Source organism: Macrobrachium rosenbergii, chromosome 13, assembly GCF_040412425.1.
Source record: "Macrobrachium rosenbergii isolate ZJJX-2024 chromosome 13, ASM4041242v1, whole genome shotgun sequence".
NCBI classification, from domain to species: domain Eukaryota; kingdom Metazoa; phylum Arthropoda; class Malacostraca; order Decapoda; family Palaemonidae; genus Macrobrachium; species Macrobrachium rosenbergii.
This window is the reverse complement of record NC_089753.1, coordinates 34,132,606-34,158,912: the sequence shown is the minus strand read 5'-3', so window position 1 is coordinate 34,158,912 and position 26,307 is coordinate 34,132,606. Positions and strand designations below refer to the sequence as shown.

The following is a 26,307-nucleotide window of genomic DNA, read 5'->3' as shown; positions in this document are numbered from 1 at the left end:
CAATAAATGCCACGATAAAAACCTAAAAAAACAAAGTCGAGACTCCTGTTAAAATCTTTCGTCGACTTCTCTCTCGTCAGGACGCTGGCTAACCCATCGCAAATACGTGACTTAGAACCACGGATAAAAATAAGAGGATTTCAAGAGTCAAGCGTTGGCAGGTCAGCCCAGGTCTGACCTTGAGTTCGGTGTGGAAAAATAGAGCCAATTGACTACGCGGTCACTGCTTTAAATGCGCCCCAAGGACGTTGGCGAGATCGAAAGGACAAGAGACGATTCCGGTCTTCGCCAACTTTTATCCTCGCGAATTATTTCGGGATTCGTATAGGGGACGCTGGGTATTTAGCAGAGATAAAACTGGCTGATCTATTTAAAATGCTTCAGACAAATTCCTTTTTTTTTCTGGTATTCAGCCGAGGAAACTAGTTTTTGTTTTATTTAAAATTTCTTCAACTAATTAAGTGGATTCCATTATTCATTCATAAAGGACTTTGGGTGTTTAGCAGAGATAAAACTGGCTGATCTATTTAAAATGCTTCACACAAATTCTTTTTTTTATTTTTATTTCGGGTATTTAGCTGAGATCAAACTAGTTTTTTTTATTTAAAAATTCTTCAACCAATTAAGTGAATTTAGTATCGTTGGTGAGAAGAGGCATTCAGCAGATAGTTTTTGTGTGTGTGTGTGTGTTTTTTTGTTTAACAACAACTATCCGTCCTATTTAGATCAGTTTTCACTAAATAACACTGCACCCTATTCTAAAGGCTAATCCACATCTGACGGGTTATTCTCTTCCGTGCTAGGAAGTATTCAGCTGAGATAGTTTTTTTCTTCCAAAAGACTTAAAGACTATTTAAATAAACTTTATTATAATACCACTACATCTTATCTTCTGCAAATATGCAGTGGATGGATTATATACTATGCCAATGCCAAGAGGGATTTCGTGGAGATTTTTATTTACATAACGCTTCGCAATGCTGAGAGAAATCATTTTACACTTTTGCACCCTATTCTTGGAATTGGAATATGAGATTTAGGCCTGATGCCAAGCGCTGGGACCTATGAGGTCATTCAGCGCTGAAAGGAAAATTGAGAGTAAAGGAAGTTTGACAGGTGTAACAGGAGAGGGTGGAGAGTCAGATGGAAGAGATAAAATATGAACGGAGGTACAGTAAAAGGGGTTGCAGAGAACCTTAAATAATGCCTACAGTGCACCGCGTGAGGTGCACTGATGGCACTATCCCCCCCCCCTACGGGGTGCACCCTGTTCGTGATGTAAATTTACTATTTAATGGATTTTATTTTCCCGGTGCAGTGAAATACTTGGCTGGAATTCCTATTTACGGTTTCTGAACAGAACGCCATGTTTAGATTAGTTTTCGTGAGAATTTCGCCGAGTTCCGATTAGTTTCATTGTAACCCCAGGCTTACAAAAAAGTCTAATATATATAATTTATATTAGCTTTTTTTGTTCAACGCTACATTCTATTAATATTTTTTATATACACGCGAACTTCGAGAAATAGCAATAAAATCTCTTAGAAAAAGGAGGAGTAATTCTGCTACAACAGATTATGCTGAAGAAATCTAAAAATCATATGAAAAAATATTTGCAAAAAATAAAATCAAGTGTGGCAAAAGAATCATTGCCGAAACTATTATAGTTGGCATTTGAGTTAGGTCATAGTGAAGAGCACGAGAATAGAACAGCGCAACTCTTAAGAAAATACAAGAAAGTGGGCCTACCCACGCCCGCCTCTTCTCTTTCACAGTGCTGATTGATTGATTTATTTATAGACTTTAGACATACATGCCAAGCACTGGGGCAACTAAGGCCATTCAGCGCTGAAACGGAAATTGACAGTGACAAAGTTTGAAAGGTGTAACAGGAGGAAAACCTCAAAGCAGTTGCACTATGAATCAATTGTCAGGAGAGGGTTGAGGAAAGTAAGATGGAAGAAAGAGAATATGAACGGAGGTACAGTGAAAGGAATGAAAGAGGTTGCAGCTAGGGTCCATGGAAGGGACGCCGCAAAGAACATTAAGTAGTGCCTACAGTGCACCGCATGAGGTACACTGACGGCACTAACCCACCCTACGGGGTCTTTTCTAGCACTGACCCTCTTTCCATTCTAATTCCACTGGAGTACTTTCGCATCTTCCCATCTAGCTAGAAAACGCTTCCTTTTGAGTTTAAGCCACACACTTCTAACTCCCATTCACCCCACCTATTCTTCGGCGTCGACGACGACCTTTTCTATTGCGACGCCTTAATTAGAATAAAAACAAAAGCACCCACACACTATACCCTTCCTAATCTAATCAATCCTAGCGAAGTTCTCTATTTTTACATATTGGGATTCTTGTCTGTAGAAGCCACGTTGACCATCTATTAGCTTTGTTCTGCATGCTGACTAATAATAATAATAATAATAATAATAATAATAATAATAATAATAATAATAAGAGTTCACCAACCTCGTGGCCTCATAAGTTAAAAATAAACAAAATATATGATAAACATTTCCGCTAAAAAATCTTGTTGACGACATAAAACCTCTGACGAAGGTTTTCGGTACTCTCTCTCTCTCTCTCTCTCTCTCTCTCTCTCTCTCTCTCTCTCTCTCTCTCTCTCTCTCTCTAAGAGAATGTTAAGTGTTCTCAACTAAATTTCCCTCTCGATTTTCTGTAACACGAAACAGCTCATCAGATTGTGAACAAGGGAAATAAGAATACATTATTAAAAAAAGAATTAACTTAATTACAACAAAATTTGCATCTCACGAAATTTCACAAAACAAAACATAAAAGAAACAAGAAATAACAAACACGAGGAAAATCAAACAAAAAACATGAAGAACACATGAAACATTAACCAAATTCAATTTCAGAAATACGACCCCCTGGGAGTTTGTTTACAAACGGGTTCATTGACTGGCTCTCGCCTACTACAAATAAATGCAGTTCATTCATGCATTTCTCTCAAGTTCATCCGTGCATTTTCCTCTAGTAAAACAAGTGTGCGTGAATTCCAATAAGAAGACCAACTAAAGCCAGTGACCGATAAAAGATTTTCTCAACTTGTTGACGACTCGCATTCAAAGCGCTTGAAATTCCCAAGCGCATTGCTCTCTAACCTGCTAATGCAACGTGCATTTGCAAGCAGAGTTTTGGGAGCTGGAGCGTTGTATCTTGCAAGATGCAATATTATATATATATATATATACATATAAATATATATATATATATATAATATATATATATATATATATATATATATATATATATATATATATATATATATATATATATATATATATATATAAACACATAAAATGTATATACATATATACATCACACACACACACACATATATATATATATATATATATATATATATATATATATATATATATATATATATATATATATATATATATATATATATATATATATATATATATATATATATAATATACACTTCCACAGAGGACCTCAACGATGCGGAAGGTTCAAAAGAGAGACTTTTATTCCCAAACTTTCAGAAGCCAGTCTGCCGCGTTCTTGACAATAGACATATAATGCACGATTAAGACTTATATGAATTATACTGATATAGGAATAGAATATCGTACATTACAGTTGTGTTGTACAGAATTTACCACTTTTTCAACTTAACGAAGACCTGCTTGCCTCTGATATGAGCAAATTAAATTAAAAAAAGGAAAAAAAAAATATGAATTCCACATATACACTGGCAAACGAAAACAGCAAATGCTCAAATGTATAAATATTTCTTTTTAAACTCCATAAGGTTAATTTAAATTTCACTCTTAATGGCCCACACCCACTGGCATGCGCACTAAAAAGGGGCGTTATTCTTATATATATTAAAAGAACAACGAACAACTATTCTTCCTGCTAAAAAAATTTCACATTCCTTAATTTTAAAAATGAGGTAAAATTGTTGCACATGGCTCCGGTTGCATACAATGAAATTACACAGGTGATACGATGGCGCGGATGAATCCTATTTTGTCACGCATCTTTTTCTGTCCAAGGGAACGCAAAATTCTCTACCATCCTTACATATAGTTTTCTTTCAGTAGAAGCCGAAGTATGGAAAATTAGCTTTCGTCATCTTTTTCATGGCACGAAGGATTAACCGAAAAAAAATTAACCATATATACATGAAATCATAAGCAGTAGACTAAACTGGAAAAACTAAAAGCAATGGTAGAATAGCGCGGGCCTAGGAGAGTGCTAGGCGCGTACGATGTCGACCCATCCAAGGAAGAACTAGTTTTGTTTCAACTTTTATTATCGTCATAATGAAAATGACATATATTCATGAGGAATAAACCAAAAAGGGCAATGAATTGCAAAGCAGGAAAATGCCCATTGTCGAAAAAAAAGAGATTACAGATACGAAAACCACAAAACATAAATAACACGAAATAAATGTGTACGTACTAAAGGGGCAACATATATAAATAATGAACACTAAGGGCATAAATGGTAAACGATTACTTTCTTACCCTTAATCATTCTGGCATCAGTAATAAGGGGTTAAAGTGAAGTGAACAACAGGCCTGTGTACAGGCAATGTCACAACCTGGCGTCTCATCAGAGTAGAATAGAATATAAATTTAGGCCAAAGGCCAAGCGCTGGGACCTATGAGATCGTTCAGCGCTGAACCAGAAATTGACTCCAAGAAGGTTTGAAAGCCTCGCTGTTGTACTATGAAACAAGTGTTAGGAGAAGGTGGAGAGTAAGATGGAAGAAGGAGAATATGAACGGAGGTACAGTAAAATGAATGAAAAGGGTTGCAGCTAGGGGTCGAAGGGACGCTGCAAAGAACCTGAAGTAATGCCCACAGTGCGCCGCATGAGGTGCATTGACGGCATTACCCCTCTAAGGGGTGGTGTCTCAATGAATCCTGACGCTCTGCATATTAAGTGAAACTCAATATGGGAGAAGACTACAGGTATTAGCTGGGAATTTCCTATAGCAGACTTCCTCCTGTTCAAAATTATGCTGTATGAAACTTTCAGCCGCAGCCCATGAAACTTTAACCACGGCCCAGTAGTGGCATGTGTTGTTGGCGCCTACAGTGGTGTCAGATGCACGATAATGGCTAACTTTAACCTTGAATAAAACAAAAACTACATAGGCTAGAGGGCTGCAATTTGGTACGTTTGATGATTGGAGGGTGGATGATCAACATACCAATTTGCAGCCCTCTAGCCTCAGTAGTTTTTAAGATCTGAGGGCGGACAGAAAAAGTGCGGACGGACAGACAAACAGCCATCTCAATAGTTTTCTTTTACATAAAACTAAAAGTTTATTTAAATATGAAACCAAGAACAAAATTCTTCCTTGGATAGTTGGCAGGGAAGAGTAAAACATCTCGCGTCATTACACAATCGAGATAAAAGCAGTGAGAAAATCTTCGAGAATTCCTCGCATTCTGTCTGCTAATGCTGAAATATTGGTTTCGTCTTCAGTTTCACTCAGGTTTCACCTCAGTGTTTCTTTACTTCCCCCAAGTTTATCTCTGTTTCTTTTTTTTTTTATAATTTTGCATCTCTGATTTTCCATTGTGCAGGTATGTGCGCACGCATACGATACAAATATATATATATATATATATATATATATATATATATATATATATATATATATATACTGTATATATATAATATATATACAGTATACATCTCAAGATCATAGTTAAAGAAATAACATACTAAATGTAGGTCCTTCACATGTAGTTTTGAATGACGTACCTATAAATCACGTGTCAGTGTGATTATAATCATATATACACACACACACACATATATATATATATATATATATATATATATATATATATATATATATATGTATGCGTGTGCGTATGTGTATGTTTGTGTGTATGTATGTACGTAAAAATCCCACCCTGGCCGAGTCCACGATACTAGCACCTTCACACCAGGAACGATTCCTTCACAGGAATATGTGATTTAGGCATAAAGCCAAGTACTGGGACCCACAGGGTCATTCCTTCATAGGCAAAAGGGATGGAAACCCGAAATCCTTCTCGAGCGCCGCTCTAGAAAAAAAAAATAAACAGTTTATCTGGTCCGCTGGTATGGTGGTTAGTGTCGTGGAATGCCACTCAGATGTTGTGGGTTCGCGTCTCCCCCAGGGCGATGAAAAATCACTGGCTCTGTATCATGATCAGTTACTGCTGCAGTGTTGGGGCGTGGGTCTGCGGTGGGAGGTTGAAACCAGCATTCTTTGGAAGCTTGAATTTCAAGTCAATGGCCATTTTGGTGTGCTTGTTCCATGTGAATAGGTTTCATCTACTATAATAATAATAATAATAATAATAATAATAATAATAATAATAATAATAATAATAATAAGATATTCATCTTTTGAAGTATGGGTGCTGCCTTTCTGAGCATAAAATCAATATGATAATTAACACTTACTCACACATTGACAAAAACATATGATAATGTTAATAAGTATAGTAAGCGTGTGTGTATATGTGTAAGTCATTCCCGAGGTATAGTGAATTACATATAAAACGAAATTTGTGGCTCAACATTTGTGATGACAAAAATGTCTACAGTGCATGTGACAAAATACATACTTTTTATATTATATATATATATATATATATATATATATATATATATATATATATATATATATATATATATATATATATATATATATATATATATATATATATATATATGTGTGTGTGTATGTGTGTGAGTGTGTTTCTTAGAACACAAGGTGCATATAGAGAAGCTATCTGTAGGTATTTTAAAAGAGTTCGAGAGTGTACAGCACTGAATGGCAGACTTGAATGATGGAAAAGTACAGGAGGTTTGAGTAGTTCCGAAAATGCAAGTTAGCTGAGGATGTAAGAGAAAATTAGGACGCCGAAAAGTGGAAAGATGTCATTAGGCTGTAAATACGTTGCTGTAGTATTGTGATAATAGTGTAAATGAGTTGCTGACCAGAGTGTGTAAGGTATGTCTGGAGGTAGGATAGGTTCCAAAGTCATGGGTGAGCGGTATTATTGTTTTTATGCAAGGAAGTTAAAGTGAGATGTGACTGTATGGATTACATGGATATAACATTACTTGGGGTACCTGGGAAGGTGTCTGGCAGGATTCTGATTGAGAATGTAAGACAGATAACAGAGGGATTGCTAGAAGAGCAGCAATGTGGGTTTAGATGAGAATGATGGTATGTGGCTTAAGTCTTTGCTATGAAACAGGTGAGTAAGATGTCCTAAAGTAGTGAGTTTTTTATTAAGACTGCACTGTGCTGGCACGGGCTCTTGCCCTAGACCAGCCCGCAAGATGGCCGAGACCAGAAGGATTGATAGAAGAGTAGCAATGTGGGCTTAGACAAGAGAGGTGTATATGTCTGAGACTATTGAGTTTTTTTGTTAAGACAGCACTGTGCTGGCACGGGCTCTTGCCCCAGCCCAGCCCGTAAGATGGCTGAGAATTTTCGTTGACTCCCAGACATCTTACGGGCTGTGACAGAACTGAAGATGCAATAAAGTAATTTGCCAAGACCAATTCAAAATTTATATGATGGAACTAAAGCTTGCATTCGTTTTGCGCAAAGCTGTGGTTTTTCTCCATGGAAGTAACTTTATGTACAATATGTGCGATTGTACATATTTTGCACATACAAACGTGTAAATATACATACGAGTACATACATAATATATATATATATTCATATATTTTTTATATAATATATAATATTTACCACTTACACAACTGTTCTGTGCATTAATACAATTAATAACAGAACCTAACTTAAACTGGAAGGTATCTTGCGGAGATATTTATTCGGGATAAGTTACTTTTCCTGAATAAATATCTCCGCTAGATACCATCCAATCTAAATTGGGTCCTGTTATTAAAAATATAATTAATATATATATATTTATACATGTATATATATATGTATGTATATATATATATATATATATATATATATATATATATATATATATATATATATATATATATACTTCATACTAAGTTAACGTTCCTTTCCTTACAATCCTCAGAAGTAATCTCAACTTAACCTACTTCCTTTACTCTTCCTAATCGTCTCTCGTTCTCCATCCCCCCCTCCCCTCCTCCCTTCCCCCTTTTTCCCCTTGTAACGAAGAGGACAATGATCACAGTTTACCTGCCTCCGAGTTTAAGGCACAGAGAGGTTTCCATCTTGTAAGTCCGTTATCGTACCTCGTGCAACCTCACTAACCCGACTCACAGATTCCATTCTCTGGATAGCCAGTGATCTCTCTCACACTCAGGAAGAATTGAATTCATATTTTTATTAGATCTAATTCTCTAATTCCTCTCCATGGACTAAGTTTTGATGGATAACATCCTAAAATACTGATAAGTGAGTTAAGCATTATTTAGTAATATATGAGGAGTTAATGAAGCGATTTAACTTGCTAATTATGCTGTAAAGTACTATAATATTCACAAATTTATGAGAATATATACCTAATATTTTTACCCTGCAAACTGACAAAGAAGGAAGACTACTTTTTTACAGTTTCCTTATACCTAATCACATTTTTCCTATAAAAGGAAATTAACTCTTGTAAGAACACAGTAACACTGGCTGCCTTTGAATGAATCGAAGATCGAAAAAATAGCTCAGTATTTGGGAAGAACCTTGAAAGTGCCACACTTGACAGGCACTTGCTTTCCTCACAAACCGTAAAAGTTCGCTAGCACTTCTAACAGATGTAGCCTTGGGCTAACACACTTAATATACTATATATGTGAACCTTTTAATTCCATAACGTGGTCTGCTATAAATGTTTTAAATTTCAAGCATTCTTGAGATCAGTTTCCAGGGTTTATAGGGGTCTATGACTAGACAAACAAACGAACATACATCCGCGCATATATATATATATATATATATATATATATATATATATATATATATATATATATATATATATATATATATATATATATAAATATATATATATATATATATATATATATATATATATATATATATATATATATATATATATATATATAAGTATATATATACATATACTTCAGTGTTGTTAAATTTCGGTTCTGCAGAGCATATCAATTTGGGCTGAATGCTGATCTCTTTTAAGATTAAAATGTTATATTATCAAAAACGTATAAAAACACAGCAGTTAAAACATGTTGAGTATCTTTAATACATGTGGTAGTTCACTTCATTAACACGTATGTTGATGTATTGGTATTTGTCTTAGGAAGAACAAGAAATAGTATAAACACTGATTGCTGTGTTGTTTGTTTTTTGAATTTTGCGTTCAAACTGACTATTTTCCGCAAAAAATGAACGAAAAATTAATATAATTTTTATGTTCTATTGGACTGACTTGCACAAGTTAGCTGCATATCAAAAGTTCAAATGATAATAATTTAAGGTCTGATAATATAGGAACCTCATACTGGACACATTTAAAGAAAAAAGAAAAATCATAACGATAAGAATTGCTTTTAGGAGTTATGAAACCAAATTATCTAGCCCCCAAAACCACCATGAAGAGAATACTTAAGTAACCTATATTTTATTACCTTTAGCAGAGAACCTCACTCATATCTACCGTTCGTCGGTACATACTACCGAGGTTACTACCGCCCTTACTACCACTACCTGAGGCCCAGCGTCAGGATGGGAAGGCGAAAGATCCAGCGGTGCAACACAGCCGAACTGAAGGCTCAGCTGCTCGACTCCCCCGGGGGCAGGTGGTTCCGTCCCACCAATGGATATGACGAGATCTTCCCCGGCATCCTGCTAGGAGATGCGTGAGTGCCTACTGTGTTTTCGCCAGAATCTTCGTTCTCTTCTCTCGGGTTGGGTTGGGGTCCATTTTCTCTGTGCTCTGTCTTTCTTTGCTTCTAGTTCCTCTCGTTCTTTGTCCCTCTGTTAATGTACTGTCAATGGCGTTCCAAACATACGATACTGATCGTACTTGATCTAAATAATGTTCTATGCAGTCTTAATTTCCTTCTTAGCGTTTCTGGCGTTTGGTGTAGAATGAATCTTGCTATCCTTACTGCCCACAGCTAGAATCTTGGTTGGGCGAAATCCCATCTGACTTAGGATGTCACGTTTCAGTGCTGTTTTCTGTTTGATGTAATAGTTCAACACCTCCGTTACTTTCAAGATAAGACTAGCAAGAATTTGTCATGCCCTGAGTTGGATTCTCTACTGTTTTTGAAAAACATTATACTGTTTCATTTTGTTTAAAGCTCATAGGTCAGAGTTGTATGTTTTTATGTGTTCTTGTCTTTACACAACCCGTAACATTCTTGCCAAAGGCTGCTACCAACTTTCACTGCTGATCACAATTAGTATCAAAGTTTTCAACAGAACTCTGACAACCGAATTAAAGAAATAACTTAATAAATCAAATCGTTAAATCTAGTCAGGAGCCGACATCGTTTCTGTAGTGAACGTTACTACAACAAGGCCAGAAGAAAAACTACCGCTTCGTTTTACCTGCCTATTCATTTATTATAAGTTCACATACAAAAAGTTAAGAATACCTTGGTTTTACCAGACCACTGAGCTGATTAACAGCTCTCCTAGGGCTGGCCTGAAGGATTAGACTTATTTTACAAACATATTATATACAGTACATACATACATTATAAATATATATATATATATATATATATATATATATATATATATATATATATATATATATATATATATATATATATATATATATATATATATATATATATATATTTTTTTTTATTTATTTTTTTTTGTGTGTGTGCGTTTGTGTGTAATTAACACAAAAACCTTGTTTATAATTCCATGGCTGCACACCAGTGAGACCGCTCTGTCCACCATTCTGCTGAAGGAGCTAGGAGTCACCCACGTCCTGAACGCCGCACAAGGCCACAACAACACCGCTTACAACGGCTACGTCAGCACCCACCCGAGCTACTACAGTCGCAAGGGCATCAAGTACCTGGGCGTGCCTGCCATGGACATGCCCGGCTTCTACATCAAGCCCTTCTTCCGACAGGCGGCTGAATTCATTCAGGATTGCCTCAACGACGGAGGTGGGTTTCTGGTGGCATGTTTCATATATATATATATATAGGAATGGAATGGAATGGAAGAGGTTTGGCCAAGGGCCAAGCCTTGGGACCTATGAGGTCATTCAGAGCTGGAAGGCAAATTCAGAGTAGGTAGGTTTGAAAGGTGTAACGGGAGGAAAACCTTGCAGTTCCACTATGAAACAATAGTTAGGAGAGGATGGACAGTAAGAAGGGAAAAAGAGAATCTGAATGGAGGTAGAGTAAAAGGAATGAAAGGGGTTGCAGCTAGGGGCCGAAGGGACGCTGCAAAGAACCTTTAGTAACGCTTACAGAGTTTTATATATACACATGTATTTATTTCTCAGTAATAGAGTTGCGTCTTCGGTAGCTTTTTGTCCCAAATGTCTACGGGCTACAATATCCATAGCTTTTTTAAATATTTTTTTATTTATAGATAATGGATACGGCGCCTTTCTCAAAATGTGCTGGGTTGATACCCGTAGCCATGGAGATTTTGCGAAATTTTAATATTTCACATTATTAAGTAAAAGACTCCTTCCACAGATCTTGATTTCATTCTGTGAAAAGATATATAATTGTTGCAATAATATAAATGTGATAAAAGAGAGGAAGGGAAAAATCACCAAAATTCTCACACATTACCAAATCCCCCATGTTATAAAGCTGATTCTCTTAAAAATAGGTAACAAAAACAAAAAAAAGATAATTTTTCATAACTTTGTGATGTGCTCTTTGTATCAGCAACTTAGTTTATATACAGAATTTTCACATGTATAAATGAATATATACAATAACAGATATTCATAACCCGAAGTTAAATATCTGAAGTTATACACTTCACAAAAAGTGTATAACTCAGCCTTTTCATTTTTCTTTATCATTTTTTCTTCTCACAAGGCATCGATAAGGCAGCCGGCTGTCTAAATAGCACAGAGCTTGCACACTTCCTTCTCAGCTCTATGAATAGTGTTAAAGATTTGAATACAGTTAAAGAACTGATTGCAGTGAAAGATTTTTCTGCACAATACATTTAACACCTTGGCCCCATGACCATTACAGCAGCATTTCTGTAAATCTAATTCAAGTTTTAGTCCATCACGGATTCTGTTGTATTTCTGTAAAGTTACGTTTTGAAATAAGTTCCAACGGTGCTTTGACACTCGCATTTCTGTCCAGTTACAATCTCAGGACAAAAGATATTGACACCCGAGTACCTGTTCAGTTGCAGTTTGACTCACGCTTAGCCTAAGCCTGAACGCTTAGTTTGAATCTTGGTTCGCAAGAGCTTAACACCTGCATTTCTGTAAAATTACAGGCAAGGTTTTGGTCCACTGCCAGAGCGGCGTGTCTCGTTCAGCAGCTCTCGTGGCCGCGTTCCTCATGCTGAAAAGGGGTATGAACGTGCAAGGGGCACTTCGATGCATCAAGTAAGAACTTCTTTGTCGTGCATTTTAGATGCTCAGGGTTAAGGCTATGTCCTTTAAGCTTTATTGAAATTAAGTTGGAATGTCTGTCATGAAATACAGTAATTACTTTTTTTCTTGGATTGTAAATCAATGCGGATTTTATCGTCACTATACTGCCTTAAAATGGAAGGCTGCAGTATCTGCAAAAATACAAAACTGAGAAAAACGGTAAAAATTGGTAGATGCTACAGTTTTCCCTTGCCTTACTGCTGATATTGTAGATACTGCAAATGGACCCCCTAAATAAAGCAATGAAGAATCATTCTGAAACTGCAGCAACTTGTGTATCAGTATTTCACGAGCCCAATAGGTGGCATATCTCATTTTCGAAAATTTTGCTGATACTGCAGTTTTCCATTTTAGGGCAGTAAAAATTACTTTAAATAGACATGACTCATTTTCACACTTCTTCCCCGCAGGAAGAGAAGGAGTATCTTCCCCAACCATGGATTCCTCAGTCAGCTCTGTGATCTGGACTACGAACTCCGACGATCGGGCCAGGTGACGGATGACCCAGATCTGGAATTACTGGACGTCCAGCGCCAGGACCTGTCGCCCGACCGATCCTACCCCAGATTTTCTCTGCTCCACACGAAGGCTCTGCAGACCTACAGCAACACAAAGAGCTACGTGCCACCCCGCCGCGCCGTGTCCTGCGAGAGGGTGAACGAAGTCCCCCCGCGGCGCGCCGTGTCCTGCGACAGATTCGAAGTCGCTTCGAAGTCGCCCTTCGCAAGCAATCCACTCGTGGATTCCACCACCAGGCCATCCCGTTCAAGACAGAGGTCGCCCGTTCGATACAGCAAAAGCCCAACCGTTTCCTACTCCTCTTACATCAACAACGAGGACGAGGACGACTACGACCCAGTCTCTTCCAAGGTCTTTGACACGTACCGACGCTATTCCAGAAGGTCAACTTCCCCTCTGCCAATCACTTCCACCGAGATCATCTCACTCCCGGAGGCCAAGCCCTTCGACCGTTACTGGTCACCAAAGACAGTCGAGTATGACATCATCAAGTACCCGAGGTACGTCTTCTACGACAAGCTCTTCTCCCCAGCTACCACTTACCAGTACATCAACAACCTCAACAGGTATTACGACACGTACAAGTACGTCAAGACAGAGAGCCCGTTCTTCGGCCAAGGCGTGACCCAAGCGCCTTACGTGCAGTGGTACGACACCCCGAACAAGACGTACCTGCGAGGCTACACGTACAAATTCCACTACCCTTACACAGAGACGTACTTCAAACCCTTGAGCAAATACCCGACGACCGCTCGCACGCTCAACACCCACAGCGTTTACTTCAGCCCGGCTCCACTGAGAACCTTCGACCGAATCTAAAATAAAAAAAAATGGCCGCGACACCTCGACTTTTCCCCGACAGACTCTTCTTACGGCAAGACGTTGCTTACTCACAGGCGACTTTAACCTTTTCTCGTGCAATGCTCTTTTGTTATTAGGTGTTGACAGTTTCTACTAATAGGTAAAGGCGGCAGCAGCGCCTGGAACGCATCATGACGTATGTATCTCATTTCTTTGATTGTAGATCTCACTTATTAACTCTTGTATACGATGGGGAGAAAGCCGAGGCTTTGCCGTCACCGTCGTCGTCACCTGTGCGGCTGCATCTTCCATTGAGAGGTCGAAAGCAACTCACAGGTTCAGTGCCATTTTTCGACAGACTTTGCCTCCTACGAGGGGCAACCCTCAGATCTTTGTAAATAATGTAAATAATCCACGTAAATCAGTTACTAGGCAGTTCAATCCTTCACTAGAATCTTTTTTTCGTGTAAGACTTCATAATCCCGAAAGGACATGTTATAGTTAAGAGAGGCTGATTAAACTCCCTCCTACCCGAAAAACCTACATATTCCCAGAGAACTTCCTCAGTGGCAAACCCTAGTTTTAGGACTTACAATAATAATAACGTTCAGGGACCCTTAACACTCACCCTACAGAACCAAGTGAGGTCAGTATCCTTAGGGTTTACCTTAAGCAAGGACTAAGAGTACAACTGGAAATAATATACCCTTCGTCTTTCCTGTGAATCCTAAACCCTTCCCGGATCTGCTGGATAGCTAATAATATTATAATTGTTTTAGGTATTCATCAAAAGTCGCGGTAGGTTGTTCTGTGTGACTCTTCATCAAAATATACAATTTATGGTAGGTTCTCTTAATGGAGACATTCATCAAATGCTACGATAATGATAGGTTGTTCTCGAGGGATATTCTCCACGCGTTACAACGACTGTCTTTTTTTATATATATACATATTTACTCCACATGACAATGACAGTACGTTGTTTTTCGGAATATCCACAGATACTACACTGACAATACGTTGTTTAGACAGACGTGGCTCTAGTTGTAAGACTGATTAATGTGTACATTTTTTTTTTATGTTGAAATGTTTTTCGTGTTTTCCCAGATAACTATTATTTTTAATGTCTGATCGTTGGTTTCTGTGAAAACTTAATAACTGTGTCTGGGCGTTGGCCGCTGTGCTCTGGCCATGGTCGGCGAATTCTGAAAGGCTGCGGGAACTCAAGAGGCCAACTGCTGTTCAGTCCCAGAGAGAATTCAGTTCCAGAGAGAATCGGAGGAATTTCATTTCGAGTTCGGAAGCTCAAGCTAGCCACTGCCATCGGGATAACCAGTTGAGGGAGGTAGGCAGGAAATGAAATAGATAACCAGAGGAAATTATTTGTTCGCCCGCCATATTTTCCTTTTAGTTGCAACGCTATTTCGACGAAAACAAAAAAATTGCTCTCAACATTTGTGTACTAATGCTTTTAATAAAATCGAGTATTTCTAAAACTCCTTTCTGTATCCTTAAAAAATATATGTATAAATTCTATGTTTAAACTCTGTCTTAATTACTCTCGGGTTGCGTTGCTTTCTTTGTGAATTCTCTTCTTATTTTTAATCGATTTTAAGAAGTTCGTCTATTTTAAAACAAGACAAGTTGTGTATAGAGGTACTAGACAGCACGCTGAACATATCCATAAAAAAAGACGTCCAGATTAAGTTAAGTATACCTTTGTTTAACCAGACCACTGAGCTGATTAGCAGCTCTCCTAGGGCTGGCCCGAAGGATTAGACTTATTTTACGTGGCTAAGAACCAATTGGTTACCTAGCATCGGGACCTAAAAGTTATTGTGGAATCCGAACCACATTATAACGAGAAATGAATTTCTATCACCAGACATAAATTTCCCTAATTCTTCATTGGCCGGTCGGAGAATCGAACGCGGGCCCAGCTATCCGAGAACGATACCAACCCGTCCAATGAGGAACTGAAGGACGTCCAGACAACCACTCTGATTAAGACCCATCTCAAAACACCATAAACGTTTCCTTGTTAAATATGCCACATTCCAAAATTTTTCCTAATTAACTTTATAAATAACTTTTTGTGATAGGTTGCGGACAGAGAGATAAACAAACAAACAAACAAACACCAGGACACGGATGAATACATGACCACCGCCCCATGGACTCTACCTAAACGGAAATAAAGTAAAACTATAAAAAAAAATAAAGCTATATATATGAGCTTTTTTCTTAAGAAAAATTAATATGGTATCATGATGCTCCATGAAGTGACCTCAATGGAGGTTCACAAAACATCAGAAGGGGTGACGCCAGATAAGTATAGAGATCTACAGATGAGGTTGCTGGTACCATGCAATTTTCATGACCCCAAGCTGATGACAGTATCCAATTGTAGCTGGGTCGACTGATAGCAGTAGACCAGGAAAGAGACCTTTACATTAAAAACATTATATATATATATATATATATATATATATATATATATATATATATATATATATATATATATATATATATATATATATGTTTATATATATATATACATACTGTATATAGACATATAAATATATATATATGTATGTAAATATACATAACGTGTGTATATCTGTCGCACAGAGATGCATGACCGTACATTCATACACACTGTATATACACCCACGGGATTTTTTAAAACATATCTGGAAGGAATTAAAAAAAAAAAAATTTTAGTATGCCACTTGCAACACAGTGAAAGAGGTACTAAGGGTTCAAGGTTCTTTGCAGTGTGTCTTTGGCCGAGGCTCAGGAGACACACAGAACCTGGCTATTTTTCACCCATTACCTAGAATTGAACTGAATATGGAATTTACGCAGAGGCCAAGCACTGGGACCAATGAGGTCATTCAGCGCTGAAACGGAAATTGACAGTGAAAAGGTTTGAAAGGCGTAACAGGAGGAAAACCTCAAAGCAGTTGCACTATGAATCAGTTGTTAGGAGAGGGTGGAAAGTAAGACGGAAGAAAGAGAATATGAAAGGAGGTACAGTAAAGGGGACGAAGGGGTCGCAGCTAGGGGCCGAAGGCACGCTGCAAAGAACCTTAAGTAATGCCTACAGTGCACCGCATGAGGTGCACTGACAGCACTACCCCACTACCCACTACCCAGAGCCTCTTCCTACAGCTAGCTTTCCATGTCTTTACATTTTAACTCATTCGAGAATCATATAAAATTACTTTCATATCTGGAATAGGATACGCCTATACACTGGAAACTGAGATTAAGAATGTTTCTTGATCACTGAGGTTCAACAACTCCGGGCATCGTCAATACTTGAATAGGTACCCACGAGACCAGAAGCCGTTGCCACATACACTTTCGAGGACATTTGTATGGGCATGGGTGTGGAAGTGGCAGCCACATGTTAACAAATCATTTCTCAAATACTTGCATTAAAACATGAGTGTCTGGTGTTAGCGGCAGTGGGTTACAATATGGTAAAAAAAAAAAAAAAAAAAAAGACTGACAGCATAGGAAAGTTTCAATCTAGAATGAAAATAACAACTTCATCAAAATTAAGGGTCAAGGGACTAATTCCCCACCCCCATCCCCACCCACTCCTCCCTCAAATAAGCCACATCAAATCTTCATATTTTCCCCGTGAATCCGCCAATAGAAAGTTTGTGCAAAGGACAGCTAATTCCTGCCTGTCCGTCTACTAAAGATGAATTTTCTCTCTCTCTCTCTCTCTCTCTCTCTCTCTCTCTCTCTCTCTCTCTCTCTCTCTCTCTCTCTCTCTCTCTCTCTCTCTCTCTGTGATTTTCCCCGTGAACCCCCCAAAAGAAAGTTTGTGCAAAAGATAGCTAATTCCTGCTGTCCGCCTACTAAGGATTAATTCTCTCTCTCTCTCTCTCTCTGTGATTTTCCCCGTGAACCCGCCCCCCCCAAAAGAAAGTTTGTGCAAAAGACAGCTAATTCCTGTCTGTCCGTCTACTAAGGATAAATTCTCTCTCTCTCTTTCTCTCTCTCTCTCTCTCTCTCTCTCTCTCTCTTCTCTCTCTCTCTCTCTCTCTCTCGCTGATTCCTCTACTGTAAATTGTTTCTTTCAATGCTACTAAATTTCAGATTCACAAAAACTGCACACTTCTGAGAGAAAGGCTTAAGGAAAATTTCCGCACGTCAAAGTTATTTTTTCCCTTCCAATATGACCTTCCGTCTCTTTGCTGAAAAAGATAATACGCACCCCTGATCATTTCTTGTCAAAATCAACGGGGTGACGCCCCCAATCAGTAGTTCATATAATTAGGCTGCTGTATCACAAAAATTCATACAGAAGAAAAAGCTCCTCTTGGCCCGACATTTTCCAGAGAGAGAGAGAGAGAGAGAGAGAGAGAGAGAGAGAGAGAGAGAGAGAGAGAGAGAGAGAGAGAGCCTTTCATCCATTGTCTCGCAACTTAATACGAATAAAAGGAGAATAACTGACAGAGAAACATTTCGTTTGAATTTACATTTTTCATGAGCAACAATAGACACACGTAGCTGGATAGATATCACACACACACACGCACACTGTATATATATATATATATATATATATATATATATATATATATATATATATATATATCTGTGTGTGTGTGAGCGTTTGAAATTAATAATTTTGATTTTATTCCTTCGCGATGTTCTCAAACCATACATCGAGCTCGTTGAATAACAATGTTCCACTTAGTTCAAACATGTCTTTCGCAGCTTCTTGAAAGCTAGAGAACAATATTAAGAGAAAAGAATTTTTCTATATTCGTTCCCCTGGCATAAAGATAAGGCTGATCTACATGTTCATTCGTGATTTGGTTTAATTCTCCTATACACGCCAAGGTGGTTAGGCCTGACACAGATAAAGTCTACACAGAAATGACAATGGAATTAACAAAGAATCTGCCTCACTGAATTAGTTGTTTTTTTATTTTCTATTTTTTATTTTTTTTAGATGAGAAGGCATTATCCCATTGCCAGTATATGTTTAGATGTTTAATTACGGTTTCCCGTTGACTATAAGTATTACACACTGAGATATAACGATAGCTTAGCCTATCTTTTATGACCGTCCTCATTAAACCGATGAAATTTTCGAGCACAATTAAACTGATCAACCGCCGGTTCAATCACTGTCTTCTGATCTGGGTGCTTCACTATTTCTCTATGAGGGAGGCGGCCTTAGCTAGATGGTGATACATGACGAGATACACTGTCCGACCACCGCATCCTTTTAAACCTAGTTATTTGGGTCCTTTTCAATAGTACTATCACTCAGGCCTCTGCGTCTGTTAAAACCGGACGAACTCAGTGTAGGGAACATTTGATTATGAAGTGAATCATCCAATAATTAACTTTTTCGACGTGTACAAAATGAAACGTGACCTCTTACGTCAGTCAATTCTTGTCAAAAAGAGTATCATTATTGCTGAGGGACTGAGATACGAATGAAAATTCGCTAGAGGACGTCATGCAACTGAACCGCACCATTTTGACAGACAGTCAAACGTATCACGTGACCCTGAGACTCAACTGTCATCTTGCTCGTGAGCTGAAAAAAGAATGCCATATTTTTATTTATTTGCTTTTTTTATTTTATTCAGTAGATGAAACCTATTCACATGGAACAAGCACACCAAATGGGCCATCGACTTAAAATTCAAGCTTCCAAAGAATGTTTCAACCTCCCACCGCAGACCCCATACAGTAACTGATCATCATACAGAGCCAGGGATTTTTCATCAACCTGGGATTGGGGAGGCGCGAACTCACGACACCTGAGTGGCATTCCAAGACACTAACCACTATACCAGCGACCAGCACGAACAGATATGGAAACCCGTACCGGAAACCCATTATCCCTACAAAGCGAATAAAAGGATTCCCTCGCTAAACGTGTGGTAAATCAACTGGCGAGCGATGATGTGTAATAAAAGTCAAATTCAAAATTCCATCAACATTGTAAAAGTGGTGAAAAGTGCTTTTCGGCGGACTTTTGAGCTGGACTGTACTTGAGCCAGTGAGTTTCCAATGAATTATCCCCATAAATTTCTTGTAAATCGTACCGTAGCGTAGAAATTAAGATATAAAACAAAACGTGAATAGTTAAAACTCCCAGAGTCAAAGCGAAAACCCACATAAACACTGATACCCAGGAAGTGTGAAAGTTTGCGTACGATAAGGTGAATGGACCGACCAGGTGCACCAAATCTACGGTAAGTAGAAGAGATAGTGGCCAGGAGTCTGTATTCATACGTGAAGTGGTGGCGAGGACGCGGATAAACTTCAAGGGCATAACTTCATAATATACACTCTAGCGTAAGAATGCGCGTGTGGTAGCCCAGTAAATATCTGTACCGTACATTTTTATGTATTTCCATCTGTGTATTAATAAGTACATTAAATATCTGTACAGTACATGTTAATATACAGATGGAAATATATACGACACCAATTGTGTATTCATTAGTATAAGAATGTTTACAGCTTATTCATTAATATAACTGTGTATTCATTAGTATATGAATGTACAGCTTATTCACAAATAAATATATATATATATATATATATATATATATATATATATATATATATATATATATATATATATATATATATATATATATATATATATATATATATATATATATATATATATATATATATATATATATATATATATATATATATATATATATATATATACATATATATATTGTGAATAAGCTGTAAACATTCTTATACCAATGAATACACAGTTGGTGTCGTATATATTTCCATGTGTACATATGCGCGCGCGTGTGTGTGTGTGCGTGTGTGTGTGTGCATACAAGAGTAAAACATTCTCTTCGTTCCTCTGGCTCTGTTTCCCAGGATCTCAAGTTCGCTAAAAACACAAAATCAAGACAAAAATTATGACACATTCGTAAACAAGAAAGCAACGCATCAAAGGGCCCCACCTTTTGTTCGGACCCGACCAATACCTAAACTTGAGCGACTAAAACTGTTGCTTTTTTTTTTCCGTCTTCTTTAATTTCCACATCATTTCGTTTTCTCTCTCTGTTTCCATCCGTGTCTGAAGACCTTTCCTTCCGCTCCGCCCAGCCCAGATGAGAAAGGTCCTGGGTGTATAATTGCTCTCGATGAATCAAGCGTTTATCTCAACTGTTCTCTATCATGCTACGAAGACTCCTACAAGCTGCAAGATTGAGTTATAGCCTATTTGTCTCGGGCTGTTGCCGATATTTTTAGAAGCTTCGCTGTAAATTATTTGCTAGTGATTACAGGCTTCTCGACAGTCATCCAGCCATTCTGTAATGATTAATTTAAGCAAAAGTTGGCCACTGAATGGGGTGGCTTCCTAGAAAACAGGGCGATAGTAGTGGTTTAATTCACTCTCTAATCTACCAGGGTTGTCTAATGAATGGGGTGGCTTCCTAGAAAACAGGGCGAAAGTAGTGGTTTAATTCACTCTCTAATCTACCAGAGTTGTCTAATGAATGGGGTGGCTTCCTAGAAAACAGGGCAAAAGTAGTGGTTCAATTCACTCTCTAATCTACCTATCATATCTATCAAATATCAATAATAAATTGAAATCTGATTCACGTATACCTACAAACAAGTCTTACCATTAGCACACTGCCTTGTTTCTCCTATTCAGACCACGTGATTTCCTTTCCCAAGTGGGTTCTCTTACACTTACGAGACATTAAGGTATTTTTCTCATCCGTGTGCATTATCTTATAAATTTTCGTTTTTTTTTATTTCTCTTGACGCTGATACTAAAATATACAAAATGCAATTCCCTCTAAATCTGCTTTCCAGCTTTTATCCAGTAAAGTACCCAGAGTTAACTAAAGTAACCGTTGATTTATCAGATCACTGACCTGTGTCCTCATCGGGCCAAAATCGGATAAAAAATGTTGTAATCATCGAATATTAATCCATTATATAACAGCACTAAAACACATCTAATCAACTGCTGATACTGAAATGGCTATTATGCGGCCAGCCACAGCCATCATGATTTTTCCACCTTCAATATTAAAAAGAAATTTTATTTATTGTAAACACACTAAGAAAATGTTCCTGCCAACGGCTGGCTGAGAATCCCTTCTTTAGATGATGAGGTCAGAGTAATGCACTACACAAATTCAACTTTTATCGTCGATTCCAAAAGACGATACTCATTAATATAAGAGGTGATTTACATACAGAGCTGAATGTAGAATTTAGGCCAATAACCAAGCACTGGGACCAATGAGGTCACTCGGCGCCGAAACGGAAACTGACAGTCAAAGTTTTGAAAGGTGTAACAGGAGGAAAACCTCGCAGTTGCACTATAAACCAATTGTTAGGAGAAGATGGAGAGTAAGATAGAAGAGAATATGAAAGGAGGTACAGTAAAAGGAACGAAAGGAGTTGCAGCTAGGGGCCGAAGCCACGCTGCAAAGAACCTTAAGTAATGCCTACAGTGCACCGCATGAGGTGCACTGACGGCACTACCGCCCCTACGATGCTTAATATAAGAGGGCATTACAAATACATACACTCTCCTCGTCTTCCACACAGAGACTGCCTTGCTGCTTTTTCGTAACTCCTACAAAGTTTCCCATACCTTTTTCCGCATAACCTCCTCCACTTACGTATACTCAAAACCATTAATACATGAGGACGTGCATGCACAATGTACTGTACAGCATTTCGATGTTTCAAGATTCAACAATCTGTATATATCAGCCGACTAGGAGGAAGACAATTTGTCCTGCATACGTTGTGGATTTGTCAGTAGAGACGAAACAGCAGGATAATCAAGGCACGATACATTTCAAAAACTTGACGAGTATAAGAGACTTAGAAAATTATACACGCTGTACAAAAAGTAATCTTTTTAATTTGGTGAAACGATATTCTGCGAAGGAAGGCGTCCAAGTATTTGAAGACTTCAATCTTCTTGAATGCAGAGGTTAACTGGGGAGTACGACACAGTGCCCTCGTGAATCCAAGGACAGCGGAGATGAATAAGAGGAAAGAAAGCAAAGAATAGGGCATAACCTGGAAAGAATAGGGCATAACCTTGAAAGGGTAGGGCATAACCTTGAAATAAGCAGTAGTATCACCTGCTAATGGTCGGAAGGCTGTCACTGTCATGGGGAAAAAGGAAGGAAGGAAATTCCAAATCTTAGCAGCACAGTGAAAAAATAAAACGGTGCAACAGAGGATTTCTGATTCTGTCAATTAATCTGGGAAGTTGTGGCCAGGCCAGTGCTTTGCGAACGGCTGAGGCATCTAAAGAATTTACTTGACCATGAGAATGCTAGATATGTAAAGACTTAAATGCAGTTGCGCATCATCTTGATACCATAAAAATGACTGTAATGTAAAAAAGGGCCGAAACAGCTAGTCTCAACTCAGGGGGGTCCAGCAGGGTGGACCTATGTGCCCTCATCCTGAATAATTATACAGGGGCTAGTGGTGGCAAGATCGACAAATCTAATCATGGAGTTGACGACCCGTAGATTATCGTGGTTACACATGGAATTTTAATGTACATTTACATATACAGTATATATAAAGTATATACATACATATACAGTAATATATATATATATATATATATATATATATATATATATATATATATATATATATATATATATATATATGTATATATACACTGTATTATAAGACGTTTCACATAGCAAATGAAAAGCAAAGTTGTTAATCATTGCCTCTAATCCTGCCAAAGCCAAATACTCCATGCCAGCATATTGTATATAAATACTCGGTCACTTACCCTACTTCCAAATTTACCAGTAATTAGAGTTGAGGCAGTTTCAACTGAAATATCTGTTTTATAATTGCCCTATAAATGAAATGTATTAACAAATGCGGGCAAAAGCTAATAATAAAAAAAATACAGCAAATGATATTAGATCACTTCTGCTTATATTGGATACACGTCTGACGAAAGTATGAGAGGAGCAGAAAAATCTCTGAGGAAAAGCTAAACCACCGGTCCTTGGCTCCCACATACTGAAGCTACATTGCCCAAAAGTGATTCACGGGAAAATAATAAGAGAGCCGAGGGCTTAAAGGACAAATCTGCTTATTTACTTTTATTTCTATATCGAGAATAACCTCCGCATTACGCCCACAGAATGGGCGCGACTCAACCCCACGAAGCAGAATAAAAAAAGGAAGAATGTCATAACAGCGCCATTTCAGGCATTCTAACCCGAGCCCTGTTTCGGCGTGTTTCAGCGGCCTCCTTATAAGGGGCGGGTGTTGGGTGGGAAATCTTAGGGCGCGTGTGGGCGTCTTTTGGCATCCCAGTGCCCTGCTGGCTGCTGCTGGCAGGGCTCTCTCCCTCCCTCCCTCCCTCCCTCCTTCGCGAGCTGCTTCTGGCAAACATTTTCCCTCTGTAAAAGGGCGCTCCTACCACCAGCCGCCTTTATGTTGTTAAGATTTGGGGAAGCGGCGAGAATTCTTGTGACAGACGGCCCCGGCCCCATCCCCATTCCCCTTTCCCCTCCCCTCTCGCCCTCGCTCTCTCGTCGATGCGGGGGGAGGGGTGGGGTGGGGTGGGTGAGAGAGAGAGAGAGAGAGAGAGAGAGAGAGAGAGAGACATTCTGTATAACCTTGCAATGTCGCACGATGGAAAGTCAGCAAACAGATACATAAATTTGCGGAACTTATTTGCGAAATGACTCACGTGACCAGAATTATCGGGTGAGTCAGTTCAAAGGGAACATGGATGTATCATCATTCTTTTCTCTACTTATAGAGAGGAGGAGGAGGAGGAGGAGGAGGAGGAGGAGGAGGAGGAGGAGGAGGAGGCACTTATCGTCCCCTCCCCCCTCGCCCACTTTCACGGGAGGGAGTTGGGCGAAGGGCGTGGAGCTGTTATCGCGGTGTCTTTTGCGAAAGAAGAAGAAAAACAATAGGTTGGCGAGGTGACGAGCGAATACTTGGCATAATCATGTAAAGAATCTGGCCTTATTTGTTCTTATATTGTTACTTATTGTTGTGGCTTATTGTTCAGCATATATAAACAATGTTAGTGTAGGCCCACACTAGAAATCCATCAAATATGTTAACTACTACTTTTAAAATTCATCAAATATGTTAACTACTGCTTTTAAAATTCATCAAATATGTTACCTACTACTTTTAAAATTCATCAAATATGTTAACTACTACTTTTAAAATTCACCAGATCTGTTAACTACTACTTTTAAAATTCATCAAATATGTCAACTACTACTTTTAAATTTCATCAAATACGTTGACTACTACTTTTAAAGTTCATTAAATATGTTAACTACTACTTTTAAAATTCATCAAATTTGTTAACTACTACTTGTAAAATTCATCAAATATGTTAACTACTTTTAAAATTCATCAGATCTGTTAACTACTACTTGTAAAATTCATCAAATATGTTAACTACTACTTTTAAAATTCATCAGATCTGTTAACTACTACTTTTAAAATTCACCAAATATGTTACCTACTACTTTTATTTCTTGGTAGGCTTCATTATTTTGTTAGCATCTGTCATCAAATTTGATCAAATATTCTCTACTTTATCCAGCTGTTTCTATAAGTTTCCCACCTTTTGTTTTGTGTTCCTCTATTTTTGTCTGTCTCTCTGTCCGTCTCACATAACTATTTTTAACTATTTCATTTGTCAATTAATGTAATATGTATTCTCTCCCTCTATTCTCACGCAATTTTCGTATTATCCCATTTTTATTTTATGCCTATCCACTTTCGTATTTCCGGATGATGTCTATTCCCGCCTCTCTCTCTCTCTCTCTCTCTCTCTCTCTCTCTCTCTCTCTCTCTCTCTCTCTCCTGTCATATGTGAAGGACCACCTGGCAATATTACCGTCTGGGGCGTCCGCCAACAGGTGGTGACTGAGATGTCGTGGGCGTGATGGCGGAGGCAGATGGAACGACTGGTTACCTTGAGCAAGGCTTATCACGATGAGAGAGAGAGAGAGAGAGAGAGAGAGAGAGAGAGAGAGAGAGAGAGAGAGAGAGAGATTTACGGAGAAAGAGGAAGAGAAAGACTGCGAGGGATAAAGAGAGAGAGAGAGGGAGATAGAGAGGGGAAGAGAGAAGAGATTGAGGGGAGAGAGAGAGAGAGAGAGAGAGAGAGAGAGAGAGAGAGAGAGAGAGAGAGAGAGAGAGAGAGAATGAAAAGACTGACAATCTGTAGACGATAATGGAAGGTGGTAATTAAAGGTATCCGTCTTTCCATTCCCGTATTCTATCGCACTCTAAAGGATTTATGTGGCCGTGCCTACTGTATTTCGACTCTCTAGAGCCA

At 38.3% G+C, this 26,307-nt stretch overlaps 2 protein-coding genes across 9 annotated transcripts in view; one reads left to right on the top strand and one right to left on the bottom strand.

The window, feature by feature from the left end:
* Positions 1–15,442, top strand: part of LOC136845138 (uncharacterized) — a 50,332-nt gene extending 34,890 nt beyond the window's left edge. For 3 of the 7 annotated variants that reach the window (XM_067115067.1, XM_067115066.1, XM_067115070.1), the window contains exons 2-5: positions 9,652–9,876; positions 10,916–11,151; positions 12,467–12,578; positions 13,037–15,442. In XM_067115067.1, the coding sequence (XP_066971168.1) occupies positions 9,743–9,876; positions 10,916–11,151; positions 12,467–12,578; positions 13,037–13,964 (1,410 nt within the window). In that variant the 5' untranslated portion in view covers positions 9,652–9,742 and the 3' untranslated portion in view covers positions 13,965–15,442. Of the gene's footprint in view, positions 1–8,102; positions 8,266–9,651; positions 9,877–10,915; positions 11,152–12,466; positions 12,579–13,036 lie in introns of all 7 variants that reach the window. The other 4 variants (XM_067115071.1, XM_067115068.1, XM_067115072.1 and 1 more) reach the window with 2 other exon arrangements.
* LOC136845144 (monocarboxylate transporter 3-like) overlaps positions 1–26,307 on the bottom strand; it is a 140,544-nt gene that overhangs the window by 72,136 nt on the left and 42,101 nt on the right. The window lies entirely within an intron of this gene.